At 34.8% G+C, this 16,077-nt stretch overlaps 1 protein-coding gene across 1 annotated transcript in view; it reads left to right on the forward strand.

Annotated features, from left to right (window-relative positions):
* Positions 1-16,077, forward strand: part of 5PtaseI (inositol polyphosphate-5-phosphatase A) — a 297,544-nt gene that overhangs the window by 5,920 nt on the left and 275,547 nt on the right. The window contains exon 3 of the mRNA XM_068349793.1: positions 65-172. Within this exon, the coding sequence (XP_068205894.1) occupies positions 65-172 (108 nt within the window). The remainder of the gene's footprint in view (positions 1-64; positions 173-16,077) is intronic.

Genomic DNA, 16,077 nt, shown 5'->3' on the forward strand with positions numbered 1-16,077 from the left:
TGTTTATTTATCAATTTTGATAATAAATCAGCCCATTTGCATTGCTTCCCTTTCCTTTTTGCAGACACCAGCCAAGTATGAATTCAACTACGCCGTAAAGGACGATTACTCTGGTAATGACTACAGCCACGGAGAGGCCCGCAACGGATATGACACCAGTGGGTCATACCAGGTCAGTTAATGACTTTTTTATCTTATGTTTATGTATTATTAATTATTTTGACTTTTTCTATTTCCATCAAATCAGTCGAACGAAATGGTTTTAAAAGTAGAACTTTTACTTGGGGGCAAAGAAAAATTATATAATATAATTTTTGCACAAGTTGATATTACCTGCCGATGCACCGAAGTTTAAACATCTTATTATTTGGATATATAATGCTATTTCATAGATATAATACCTTTCATAAAATTAATTTCAAGAAATGAAAGTGTATTAATCGATATACCGTTATGAATAATCGATTATAGTGAGATCCTATGGACGGGTAGCTGGCTCTAATCTAGTGAGGCCCTTTTCACTCAGTTTGGCAGTTAGCTCTATCTAATGGTGCCCTGCTGATTCAGTTGAGTAGTTAGGAAACTAGCTGGCTTTATCTAGTGAGGCCCTATTCACTCAACTGGGTAGCTGGCACTACAGTATCTATTGAGGCCCTGCTCATTCAGTTCAGCAGCTATCTCCATCTAGTAAGGCCCTGTTCACTCAGTTGGGTGCTGTCTCTATCCAGTGAGCCCCTACTAACACAGTTGTGTAGCTGGTTCTTCTTAGTGAAGCTGTATTCGCTCAGTTGGGCGGGTAGCTGGCTCTATTTAGTGGGGCCCTGTTCACTCAGTTGGGTAGCTGTCTCAATCTAGTGAAGCTCTGCTGACTTAGTTGGGTAGCTAGCTCGATCTAGTGAGACCCTGTTCATTCAGTTAGGTAGCTAGCTCTACCTAGTGAGGCCCTGCTGACTCAGCTGGGTAGCTAGCTCTATCTAGTGAGGCCTTGTTCACTCAGTTGGATAGCTGGCTTTACCTAGTGAGGCCCTCTTCTTACAGTTAAATTGCTTATTCTGTCTAGTGAGGCCATGTTCACTCAGTTGGGTAGATAGGTCTATTTTATATGCCCCAAGCTCAAATAACCTAATTGATTGATCGCTTGGCATTCCTTCGGGCGTCCCAACTACGGGGAAATTGATTCTGTCAAACACCAGTGGTTGAGAAGGAAATAGCTTCATTGATAAATAGTTCTTAACTATCATCGACTTCAGAAGAACCGTATCTGCCATTTTTCGGCCATTTCCACCTTATAGAGGTCCACAACCCTTAACTAGGTGCACCACTGCCTTGATACTGAGCTCAAACAGTTAGAACTTCCCATGGCAATAGTGTCCACATTAAATCTCTGGCTAGCCTTGCGATGGCCTCACTCTGAAAATAAACTGACCGGACTAAAATGGTTGCATTTGGCCTTAGGATTGATAACCATTTGCCAGAGAGAGCATTTCCTTACCCAAAGGGTTCACAACCCTTGAGTAATCCCTCCTCTCCCCTAATACAAGGAACATCAGAATCCTAACCCATCGTCAGTCGTGATACATTTCTCATGAAAAACTACGAGCAACGACATCAGGGTAAGTTTCTTCAGATGTTGAAAGTAATAGTGGTTTAATAATGGTATTTTTAGATGGTTGTAAGTGGTTTTTATTTCATAGAAAATAGCAATGTTCTTCACAGAGCCTAGAAGATAATGGCAGTAATTATTTTTACTAACACTCCTTGAGAAACTGGGTTAACACTGCTCCAGCAAGTTGTGTAGATTTTAGTATTAATTTCTTGCATGTAATAATGATAACCTTCTTTTCAGGTAATATCATCTTTTAGTTGTAAGACTTGAGTATAGTAATTGTAAAAAAATTTCACTTAGAACTTTTAGTCCTATAGAGCAACATGTTTTCTTTTTAGATTCTTTATAGTTCTTTGGGTCACAGCACCAACCTTTTTTATGCACAGGAAACATGAACCTTTTTGTGTACAGTAGACCCCTCAGGTAACATTACCAACTTTTTCTTGTGCACATTAGATCCTTCAGATGACATCACCAACTATTTCATGCACAGTAGATCCTTCAGGTAACATTAGTAAACATTCCTCCCACACAGGTCTTGCTTCCTGACGGACGCGTCCAGACAGTGGAATATACAGTCAGCAAGGATGGTGGCTTCCTCGCTAACGTGGTCGCCAAAGGAGTCAAGACATACGCTTAAACGACACGGCTTTACCCTAGTAAAGCTTTGATTAGGAATAATTGATGTGATCACCAGAATTCATCTGTTGAACAATTATTTTATCTCCTTATTTATAAATATGTGGCACTCTTTAAATATGTATTTTAGTTAAATAAATGGATGTATTTGAATTTAGTCCCTGTTTCACCCTCTCGATGCTCGATGCTTTAAAGTTGCATTTGGAGTCACTGGTTTAGATTTCTTTGACCAGTACTGTACTTGAATTAAACCTTCAAATGTTAAGATAGCTTGATTGGACTTCGTTTCAGATGAATTAGACTTATTATTCTACCCAGTACTGTACTGTGTCCCTACGATTACTGTCTTGTGGTACACTGTAGACATCACATTAAAGATCTTTCCAGCTGTCACCTTTTTAGCTTTCTGCTAAACCTTTGTTCCCTTTTCCATTTTGCAGTGCAGTTTCTTAACTCATACTTCATATTGCAAGTTTTTGGATCGGTTTCCAAAGGTCCAGATCCATTAGATATATATATTTTTATATATAATGGAAAAGTTATTCAGCCATTTTTTGGAATTGCCTGACTCTACCGGGCGAGAACCCATTCACAAAAAGGAAAGTGTGTTCACGTGCTCTTAACACTGGTTTACAAAGAAATTGAGGCAAGCACAAAAATACACCTAGTTTTTTTTAGATATGCATAGTGTGCATTTTGTGCATATACGGTACATAAAGGCGTATATGCATTCAGGGTTAATTCTAATATTGTGAGACTTGTGGCTTATTTTTTAGTTATTATGCACTAAATGTAAGTGATTGTATTACATTATATATATATATATATATATATATATATATATATATATATATATATATATATATAATTATATATCAATACGGATTTTGGCAGTTAGAGCAGCAGGTCTCAATCCAAACTCAGTAGAGTTCTGGCAGTCATTGGAAGAGGTTGTCTCGCAGGTGGCGCAGGAGGTTGGTGTCCCTCAACTATCGTGTTACACATCTTTTGGGTAGCTAAATATTAGTATTACATTTTCCAATGCACATTTTATTGCCTTGCATATGATTTAGTTTTACTTTGTTATATTTTCAAATTCTCCAATGGCTTCAAGCACGTCAAAACATCGAGGATGCCTCAACAAGGCCAATTCTTTCTTCTACGTGTGTGGGGACTTCACAACAGTTGCACAGCGTCGAACCATCACCTCCCTCCTCAGAACCGCCTACTTTCACTATTTTGACTGTAAAATTGGTGATCAGGACAAGTCTTGGGCTCCACACATCTGTTGTAAACCCTGCTACAATGGACTAACTGCATGGTTTAATGGCAAGGAAACGGCTTTCAACTTTGCTGTCCCGATGGTTTGGAGAGAGCCACGAAGCCATGCAGATGATTGTTATTTTTGTTTAACTAATATAACTGGTTTCAATGCATCTTCTAGGAAAAAGATCAAATATCCCAACCTTCCATCTGCTATGAGACCCGTTCCCCATTCAGATGATCTTCCTGTACCCACACCTCCAGTAAATAAGGATCTTCTTTCCTCATCAGATGAAGAAATGCCTTCAAGGGAGCATTCTGCCGAGTCAATATTTTTGGAAGATATTGAGTCTACATATTCAGGAACAAGTGGCAACGAGCCACACTGGATCACGCAAGAAGACCTGAATGATCTTGCTCGTGATTTGTATCTGTCAAAACAGCAGTCAGAGCTCTTGGCTTCTCGGCTTAAACAGTGGAACCTAGTCCAGGAAGATGTAAGGATCACCAGTTTCAGGAATCGGAACAAAGACCTTGCTTCCTTTTTCGACATGGAAAACAAATTGTGCTACTGCACAAACATACCTGGCTTGTTCACATCCCTTGGTTTGCCACATAATCCTTCAGACTGGCGTCTTTTCATAGACTCTTCCAAGCGAAGTCTCAAGGCTGGGCTTCTGCACAACGGGAATAAATATCCCAGCATTCCCATTGCACACTCTGTCCATCTAAAGGAGTCCTATGACAATATTGAGCTTCTTTTAGAAGCTATTAAGTACAGCGAGTACCAATGGAGTCTGTGTGGGGACCTCAAGGTCATTGGTCTTCTTATGGGTATGCAAGCAGGCTTCACAAAGTACTGTTGTTTTCTCTATCTCTGGGATAGTTGAGCTGTATTCCAGCATTACAAGCAGAAAGACTGGGGGTCTAGAATCACTTTTGTTCCTGGTGAACACACAGCGTCAAGGGGAATTCTCTGGTGGACATGAATAAGGTGCTTCTTCCTCCTCATCACATCAAGCTTGGTTTGATGAAGAATTTCGTGAAGGCGTTGGACAAAAATGGTGCTGCCTTCCAACACCTGTCTACTGTGTTCCCAGGTGTTAGTGCTGCTAAGCTCAAAGAGGGCATCTTTGTTGGACCTCCGATCCTAGAAGTGCTGAAGGATACTGATTTTGAGGAGCTTCTTATCTTAAAGGAACTGAGAGCATGGGAATCATTCAAGTCAGTCTGTAGTGGCTTTCTTGGTAACACACGCATACCAGATTACCAAGCCTCTATTGAAAAGTTGCTAAAGTCTTACGAGGATATGGGGTGCCGAATGTCACTCAAGATTCATTTTCTCCATTCGCACCTCAACTTTTTCCCGCCAAACCTTGGAGCAGTGAGTGATGAGCATGGAGAAATATTCCACCAAGACATTACGAAGATAGAGAGCAACTATCAAGGTAAATGGAACCTCGGCATGATGGGAGACTTTTGCTGGATGCTCTTGCGTGACATCCCGGAGGCAAAATACACCAGATCTTCTAAGAAAACACACTTTTGACTGTCTGTGGTACTATGAATTGTGTAATTGTGTCATCCGAGTATATTGATTTAATCAGTATTCTTTATCTATCCTGTTTTATCTGTTATAAGGTGCTGTAACTCTTGTAATATGCACATATTTTCTCTGTTTATACTAAAATGATACTATTTAAAAGCTAGAAAACTAGAGGTGATAGAGCAAAACTATTTATAAATTTAAATTTAGCACACCCAAATTAGCAAAAAACACCTATCCACATTCTTGACTCAGAGCAAATTTTTTTTTTTTTTTGTAAACCAGAATGGCTTGGTCTGCAGAACTAGCAGCGACACAAAACAACGAAATAAAGCCCTTTGTTTTCAGTCGGTTGCTACAGTTTAGTCATCTGTTCTGCCTACGAAGATTAAGTTTTGATTCAGATGATATAACACCTAAATGAAAAAAAAAAAAAATTAACAGGATTATTTTAATTTTACATAAGTTCAAAGGAAACTCGTATCTGAGTTAGCAGATAGTAATTCCCCCTCCTTCGTTATCACACCTCAACGCCCACTTTTGCTCCCCTCTTCACACCTTTGTTGTTGTTGTTGTTGTTGAGCGAGAGGAGGATAAAACATCAATGCCTCTCTTCTCTTATACTGGAAAATAAAGAAAGTATTTTATTCATCACCTGGAATCCAGCTCGCAGACCCTTATGAATATTTTCTACCGCTCACAGTGCGGCAACTTTAATCTGGAGAACCGAGAGTCAATACACACTGTAGGCAAGGCTTCAAATTCTCTCTCTCTCTCTCTCTCTCTCTCTCTCTCTCTCTCTCTCTCTCTCTCTCTCTCTCTCTCTCTCTCTCTCTCTCTCTCTCTCTGGTTAGGGATCCTTTTGAAGAAAAATATCCAATATCCCTTTCATCAGGTGTTTATCCCTTGCTTTTTTGAAAAGCTTAAAATTTGATGGCGACACTTTTCCAAGTGCCTTGTGTCCTGGAGGTGCCTCTTTCTGGAAGATTATTTGCAACTTTTCGTTCGTCGTGAGGATCGTGATTTTTTTTTTTTTTTTTTTCGTATTACCTATCTTCATTTTTTGTTTTTGTATTTGATATCTTTCGGGTATGGTGAAATATATTTTCTTTATCTTATCTCCTGCAATTGTTTCTTATTATCTATCTTGATAATCTCACATATATTTTATTTGTTTTCCATGCCATAGATATATATTTAGGAAATGTAGATATTTGGTACAGTAATAAAAATTTGTGATGAAAAGGATTGAGAGAGAGAGAGAGAGAGAGAGAGAGAGAGAGAGAGAGAGAGAGAGAGAGAGAGAGAGAGAGAGAGAGAGAGAGAATCTTTGTCCCCATCAAAAGAAAACGATGTAAAAAGAAGACTGTACAATACACCCGGATGTTGGGAAACAAGAAGAGTTGGAACCTCTTTCATGAGGGAAATAGGTATTTTAATCTATTTTAAAAAGGGCAAAGAGTCTTTTGTTCCATCTTTTAAAGTATTGAAAAGCCTTTCATGCTTCCATTCATTTTTATTTCTTTTTATTATAGAAGTCGCCAATAAAAGAGGCGTCTAATTGGATGACAAATCATACTAAACGCAGAAGCCTAACTTTGATGTTTATCATGTCAATTACACTTTGACATTGATAGCAGACTGCTTTTTGACTGCTTACTGTTTTTTTTTTTTTATCCCTGATCGGTGGCCTATTGGAAACGTCCCTGCCTGGCGGTCTGCTGGACCGGGATTTCAGACCCGCTCAAGCTCGATAGTTTCTTGTATTGTCTGCAACCTGCTGTTCCTTGTGAAGTAAGGATGGTGGGTTTGAGGGAGCCTATAGGCATACTTGCTGAGTCACCTGCAGCCATTGCCTGGCCCTCCCTGGTTCCAGTTTGCGTAGAGAGGGAGCTTGGACACTGCTCCGCATCCACCGTATTCTCCCGACTTGGCACCATGCGACTTCTGGCTATTCCCGAAAATGAAATCGACGATGAAAGGGAAACGATTTGACACCATTGAAGACATCAAATCGAACAGACAAAGCAAATAAAAGTTATTGAAGAAAGAGGACTTCCAGGAATGTTTTCAAAAGTGGCAGGCACGGTGGAGTAAGTGTATATGTGCCGAAGGAGAGTACTTTGAAGGAGATTGGTGACAAAACATGTTAATGTTCGTAATTTAATAAATATTCACACATTTACCGAATTTTTTGATCACCCCTCGTATATACAGTATATATATATATATATATATATGTGTGTGTGTGTGTGTGTACTGTATATGTATATGGTGTAGAAAAATAATGTGCTATAATTCAATAGGTTCCAAAAGAGATAGAATCACTGTAGAAAAAAATACAGATGTAAGAATGATCTACAAAAGAGAGATAAGGAAAAATACATTCGATAAAATAATTCAACCAGCAAAGTGAGACTTAAGTGAACCCGTCACACGTAACTGTACTTTCAAGTTTAACCTGCTTAAATTTTGAAAAGCAAAACTCGTACAATACATCGTGGCAGTAGTTCGCATATAGTTTTCTTATTATTATTATTATTATTATTATTATTATTACTAGCTAAGCTACAACCCTAGTAAGAAATGCAAGATCCTATAAGCCCAAGGGCTCCAACAGGGAAGAATAGCCCAGCGAGGAAAGGAAACAAGGATTGGCCCTTTGTGAGTGGGAATACCTTGACGTGGTGAAAGCTGTACTAGTCACGGCCACCCATACTAGGTTGGTTTGCTCTGAGCGATCAGACTAAAGTCTCCAATCATCACTAATCCGCAGTGGCCAACTTGGTGAAGAAAACTGGTCAAACCCCAGACATGAATAAGGACATGTCTGAGGCCTTTGTCTTGCAGGGGATTAGAAACCTCTGCTCTTGTCGTTATTGTTATTGCAATGTAATTATTGCCAACGAGGAACGATATATATACTGCAGTGGTCTTCCTCTAAAAAAAAAAAAAAGTTTAGAAAAAAATCCGTTTGTGTTAATATCTTTATTTGATTGGTTAAACTTAATCCCTTTTTATTGATTACATTAAACTTTATCAAGAAACCATCATTTCATTTGAATGGTTGTTTCTAGATTTCTCTTTTATTCTTCTAAACGTTTCTATAACTGTGATACTCTTTTGCTTGAGATCAAAAGCACTCTCAAACCTTTTCTGAAGAAAACCCGCTAAATATTCCTTCTTAAGGAGGCCCAATAATCTTACAACAGCGCATTGACAAGATCTCATATTTATTTGTACTGCCGATTTGTTGCCTTTTGATACCAACCCCAAAGTAAAGGTAAGGGCAAGTTATCCAGGAGTTCCAATCTTCTACATCGTCGCTATCAACGAAAACATTGGGATAATGACTGCGATTGCTGGTGGGGAAAGCATCCAAGCAGGTATTGATGTCAACGTATCATTTTTCAAGAAGATGGCACCGGCTCTTCATGTCCTGTAAGCCCGTCCAGTCTTCATCACTGGAGTCAAAGCCTTGCAAAACCTTGTTGTCAGCGCATGTTTGTGCACTATTTCCAATTGTGTCTATCTTTTTTCCTCGCCATCATCTATACTTTGTCTAAAGGGTTTGTCTATTTTGCCACAGATGAAGTGATCTAGGTCCGAATGAGTGGCGTCGTTAGGGTTGAAGACGATTGTCGTAATAGCGTTTGTGGGAACTGCACCAGTCATCTTTGCTAGGAACGTCGAAGGATTTGTACACAACGACCAGTGGTACTATTTTAGTTGTTGTCATTCTCTTGTAGACGTTGAAATTGTAGTCGACTTCGAAGTCTTGGTATTTGGTTGCCTGGCATAGCCTCTTGTTTCCTGTTGCCCCGACAGGGACGTGCAGATTGAAAGAAGCGCAGTCAGCAACTGAAATAAGAATATCGTCATTGCATATTTGGTGGAAAACACTTACTCATCCTTTTTTTAGTTGTATCTTAAAATTCTTACAGTTGAGGGAAGATATGTATCGTAATTTTTTTTTTCTAAACTTACATGTAGTGCAAAACTGGGCACAAGCTGTGATAGAGTGTACAGGAGCTGACCCCAGAACAGAACGGCTCTTGGTCGAGTTTGAAGAGATCGGTGGGCGATTGCGACACTGAGCAGCCGATCAACATCATCATAATCAACAGCAGTTTCTGGCACACCCTCTTTGAGTGACGAAGTTTTGGCTTCATTCTGTAATGATAGGCAGACAAATGACTTTTCTATTTGCGACGATTATATTTACTCTCATACAATTTGAATCGGAAATTCTCCGTAAAAAATAAACTGTTCTTACAGTATTTCAGTAAAATACGGGACACCGTAATTTCACCATACTTTATTATCTTTTACGGGTTGGTGACCATAATATCATTCCTTTACGTCAATATATCCGTTTTTTTATAAAACGGTAAAAATCCTGGAATAAAGGTTGCCAGGTATTTACCGTTTTAGAAAATTATATTTTGACGTTAAGGAGTGATATTACGGTCACCAATCCGTAAAGTTTAATAACAAAGTATGTTGAAAATTACAGTTGCCTGTATTTTACTGAAAAATGGCTAAAAACAGTATATTTTTCGGAGAATTTTCGATTACAATCACGTATTTTTTTTTTAACAGGGTTTGAAGATCTCCCTACACTTCAAACTATTGAAAGAATTGCTTGAGATGTTAGATCTTAAAGTAATAATAATAATAATAATAATAATAATAATAATAATGGAGGCAGACAAAGATAAATGACAAACTTATATATGTTTAACATGTGTCTTAATCATTATTTGCACATATTAAGTCTTCAGGATTCATGTAACCCTTTTACCCCTAGGCTATTTGGAACTTTCCAACCCTTAACCCCAGGGGTTATTTTTTTTCAAGCACATTTTGCAGTATATTATTTTTAAATTGCTCTAACAGCCTTAATTTTCGTCATAGAGAGGTCAGGTTTGTCTCATTCTTTTGGAAAATGCCTGAAGTTTCTCAACAAATTATCAAAAATATGCACAAAAAAAAAAAATGTAAGTAGCAGTTTTTTTGCAAGAACGTACCGGTACGTCCATGGGGGTAAAGGGATGAGTTTTGTGAAGCGTGCCAGTACGTCCTTTGGGGGTAAGAATTCTTTTCCACAAGAGGAGACATTTATCTTTAATCAATTAATGATGGATAAATTTTGACATTATTGTTCGATGGATTCTTTATGTGACAAATTACACCATTCGATGCAGAATATTATTATTACTAGTGTACGCGATCCACCAAAAATGACGGCTGAATATTTAGATATGTATGCAACACACGCAGATTCAACCCTTTGCACCACCTCCCTTTCGGAATACCTCCCTCTCACCAGGGTATGACTATTCCCTCTCCACCCTACCCGAGGGACGATGAGAGACCAAGTAGTCGTACATCTGGTAATACCGCTGAGTGTGACAGGAAATATATACATATATATACATATATATATATATATACATATATATATATATATATATATATATATATATATATATATATATATATATATATGTATATATATATATATATATAGCCAGTCACATCGCTCTTAATTACGTAGGGGGGATTATTACAAGCTAAGCTACAACCTTAGTTGGGAAATCAGGAGGCTATGGTTTAAGCGCATCAAATGTGAAGAGTTTCCATAAGACAAATAATGGCATTAGCCCCAGGAAAATTACTCCAATGAAGTGAATCCTCAAAAGTCAGATATATATATATATATATATATATATATATATATATATATATATATATATATATATATATATATATATATATATATATATATATATATATATATATATGTGTGTGTATGTGTGTATATATATGTGTATATATATATATATATATGTGTGTATATGTATATATATGTATATATATGTATATCTATATATATATATGTATATGTATATATATGTATATATATATATCTATATATATGTATATCTATATATATATGTGTGTATATATATGTATATATATACACACATATATAGATATATACATTTATATACATATACATTATATATATATACATGTATATATATATGTGTATATATATATATATATATATATATATGTATATATGTGTGTGTATATATTTGTTTATATGTATATATGTATGTATATATATGTATATATATATATATGTATGTATATATATATATATATATATATATATAAATTATATATATATATATATATATATATATATATATATATATATATATATATATATATATATATATATATATATATATATATATATATATATATATATATATATATATATATATATATATATATATATATATATATATATATATCGCCTTTAGACATAACAAATCCACTTATCAGTTTGGAAGGAACTTTCTAGGAATTAAAAGGCGTTATAAAAAATCAGAGACAAATCAACTAATAAATAAAAAAAATTATTCAAAGCATAGCCTCTATACCATGGTCTTCCACTGCCTTGAGGTAGAGTTCTCTTGCTTGAGGGTACACTCGGGCACACTATTGTCCTATTTTTTTTCCTCTTTTTTTTTTGGAGTTTTTATAGTTTATATATAAAAAATTTGATTTTTTTTTTTATTTCCTTATTAACTTTCCTTTATTTCCTTAGTTCCTTTCCTTTATTTCCTTGTTTCCTTTCCTTACAGAGTTTTTTTTTTCCTTAGGCTTGTAGCATCCCGTTTTTTCCAACCAGGGTTGTAGCTTAGCTAGTATTATTAATAATCATAATCATAATCATTATAGTAATTACAACAACAATAATAATTAAGACTTACTCTTCAAGTAGTATAATTACCTGAAATACAAATTCTGCCGCTTTTTTCCCTTTCATAAAGTTGTTAATTTCAATGCATTAAAACGCGTCATTTTCCTTCTAGAATCAATTAATTTGTTTACATCAAACTGACATCCACACGATGATGCTTTTCAGTTAAATACAAGATTAAGAATTCTTCTCATCTCAAGCGCTTCCTCAGAACTCCCCGCGTCAGCGATCTTCATGTTGGTATTTTTAATGAGATCGACATAATCACGAATGAATGAATTCTGTTAACGTACATTCTTTCTATTCCAGGGATAGACATAATCACAAATGAATGAATTCTGTTAACATACATTCTTTCTATTCCAGGGATCACTACTTTCCTGGAGTGGGATGGATAGATGGATAGATGAAGCAAATGGTAAGAGCGATAATTATGAAACTTGAATAAGAAATTATTATTATTATTATTATTATTATTATTATTATTATTATTATTATTATTACTTGCTAAGCTACAACTGTAGTTGGAAAAGCAGGATGCTATAAGCCCAGGGGCTCCAACTGGGAAAATAGCTCAGTGAGGAAAGGGAACAAGGAAAAATAAGATAGTTTAAGAAGAGCAACCATATTAGAATATATATCACTTTATAAACTATAACAACTTTAACAAAACAAGAGGAAGAGAAATAAGATATAAGATAGAACGGTGTGTCTGAGTGTTTCCTCAAGCAAGAGAACTCTTAACCCAAGACATTGGAAGACCATGGTACAGAGACTATGGCACTACCCAAGATTAGAGATCAATGGTTTGATTTTGGAGTGTCCTCCTAGAAGAGCTGCCTACCATAGCTAAAGAGTCTCCTCTACCCTTACAAAAGGAAAATGGCCATTGAACAATTACAATGCTGTAAGAATTGTTTGGTAATCTCAGTGTTGTCAGGTGTATGAGGACAGAGGAGAATATGTAAAGAATAGGCCAGACTACTCGGTGTGTGAATGTGTAGGCGAAAGGGAAAATGAACCGTAACTAGAGAGAAGGATCCAATGTAGTACTATCTGGCCAGTCAAAAGACCCCATAACTCTCTAGTGGTAGTATCTCAACGGGAAGAAAAGTGCTGTTTATCATTCAATGGAAGTGTGTAGACTTTCTAGAGAAAATGCACTATATGATTTATTGCCCTGACATTTATAATGACCAGATATAATAAGAGACGTCAATGAAACTAAATATACACAATAAACAGCGAAATGTGATTACAGAAATCACACTGTGTAAATTAATGATCATTACTGAAATTTTGAGAGAGAGAGAGAGAGAGAGAGAGAGAGAGAGAGAGAGAGAGAGAGAGAGAGAGAGAGAGAGAGAGAGAGAGAGAAATATGCTATAAGACCATCTACTCTAAAGGTAGATATCAATCTAATTAGTGTCTACTCATGCGTTAAGTTTTCGGAATGAATTACGTCCACGCTCGCGCGCTTACACACACATATAAAGACACCACACACACACGCATTATATATATATATATATATATCTATGTATATATATATTATTTATACATATAAATATATATATATGTATGTATGTATATATGTATATACATATATATATATATATATATATATATATATATATATATATATATAATATATATATATATATATATATATATATATATATATATATATATATTATTTACATATATATACATATATATATTCTATATATATGTATATATATGTATATATATACATATATATATATACTGTATATGTATATATATATATATATATATATATATATACTGTATATATATGTATGTTTGTATATATTTACATATATATATATATATATATATATATATATATATATATATATAGTATTTACATATATATACATATATATACACTCTATATACGTATATATATGTATATATACATATATATACTGTATACATATATATATATATATATATATATATATATATATATATGTCTATATATGTCTATATATATATATATATATATATATATATATATATATATATATATATATATATGTATATATATATATATTATATATATATGTATATATATATATATATATATATTATATATATATATGTATATATATATATATATATATATATATATATATATATATATATATATATATATATATATATATATATATATATATCCAGACGCTTGCTCTTTATAATATAGGGGAGATGACATTTGCTTTCAACCATTAAAGTTCTGTGCTCTATTTCTAGCCTCAGTACTGTCATTAATACATATATCTTAGTTTCTTATATTTTACGAGCGAGAAGCGTTTGATTGTAGTTCTTATATTATCTGTTTCTTTAAAATATATCTCATCATTCGAAGTATGCCACTCAGGTCATTCAGGTTAGAAGAGAGAGAGAAGAAAAATAGACACACACACATACACACACAGACACACACACACACAAACACACAAGAAAAGGTATGAATTTCCCTCACACCCCTCAAGTACACAACCTTAAAGTTTGCTAAAGTGTGCAAAAGACTGTGGGAATTTACAAAACCTCCATAAGTCTCCTCCAGTCCCTTTCTCCTCCTCCCCCTCCTCCCCCTCCTCCCCCTCCTCCTCCTCTCCCTCTTTCCCTCCCTGGCGTCCTATTCCCTAGGACCTGGTGTTGCCTTTAGGTATATAAGAGCTGTCACCCCATTCACAGGCATCTAGTTCCTACAGAGTAGTTGCTAAAGCGGCATCATGTTTAAGGTAAATTAGTGAAAGAGTGGGAGGATTCTCTCTCTCTCTCTCTCTCTCTCTCTCTCTCTCTCTCTCTCTCTCTCTCTCTCTCTCTCTCTCTCTCTTTATATATATATATATATATATATATATATATATATATAAATATATATATACATATATATATAAATATATATACATATATATATAAATATCTATATATACATATATATATACATGTATATATACATATATGTATGTATATTTATGTACATATATAGATATATATATATATATATATATATATATATATATATATATATATATATATATATATATATATATATATATATATACATACATTATCCTTTAATTTTTTTTAATTTGGCATTACAATCTTTTCTTTGGGTTATATTTTGATAGCGATTTTATTTTAATGTTATTTCTTTATCATCATATTTCTCCTCTTGTTTCTCTGCCTCGTTCTCTTCAGTTTTATTTCACCGTATATTCTTCCCCTCCTGTTTGTCCATTTATTCTTTTTTTTATTATATCTTCCCCTATTCCAAGTATGGCATCTGTGATATCTATAGCTCTTTTGAACTCTCACGGGATAAACTGCATGACATTTCCATAACTATGTGGAAAGCAATTTCGGAAAATAAAGGTCTAAAAGGAGCTCTCTCTCTCTCTCTCTCTCTCTCTCTCTCTCTCTCTCAATATAAAACTCGTTTTTCTGTCATTAGGTTTGATGGTTTACTTAGAGATATTTCATATTCTATTATCATTATTAATATTAGTGTACTCGTGCCGTCAAAAATGACTGGTAAATATTTATATAGATATGTATGCTCATTCCTACACACACACGCACAAATTCAGCTCTTCCCACACCCTCAACTTTCCTAACTACAACCCGGCAGTTTGGGAATATTATGGGAGAGGGTGGTTTCCGAGTGTAGCTCTCGGGGTACCCCCTCTCACAGGGTATGTCTAATCCCCAAGGACAGGAGGAGACAGAGTAATCATACGACTGGCAATACCACTAACTGCCACAGAAATATATATATTTATATATATATATATATATATATATATATATATATATTATATATATATATATATATCCAGACACTTTAATCTTTACTATATACGGAAGGTTATTATTATCTTTACCTCACCTGTCTCTTCATCATTAAATTAATTAAATACTCGGGGAGAACTAGCATTGATGTTTTTCCCCTGAAATATGCCTTCTAAAAATCCCACTTTATTATTCATTTTCGCGAACCCTCGACTATCTCTCATTTCTCGGATTTCTCACAATTTTTCGACAGTTAAAGAAATCATGCTGACATCGCTGGGGGTAATAATGACACGACGATATTTCAAATTGCAGATCGCACAGTTTAGTTAAATCGAATGTTTTGGTAAACTCTTATTATGTCTTCATTGGTTGTGCTAAGTGCTGGCTGAGAGCGGTTCTTTTATCAATAGCATG

This window comes from Palaemon carinicauda, chromosome 26, assembly GCF_036898095.1.
Source record: "Palaemon carinicauda isolate YSFRI2023 chromosome 26, ASM3689809v2, whole genome shotgun sequence".
NCBI classification, from domain to species: domain Eukaryota; kingdom Metazoa; phylum Arthropoda; class Malacostraca; order Decapoda; family Palaemonidae; genus Palaemon; species Palaemon carinicauda.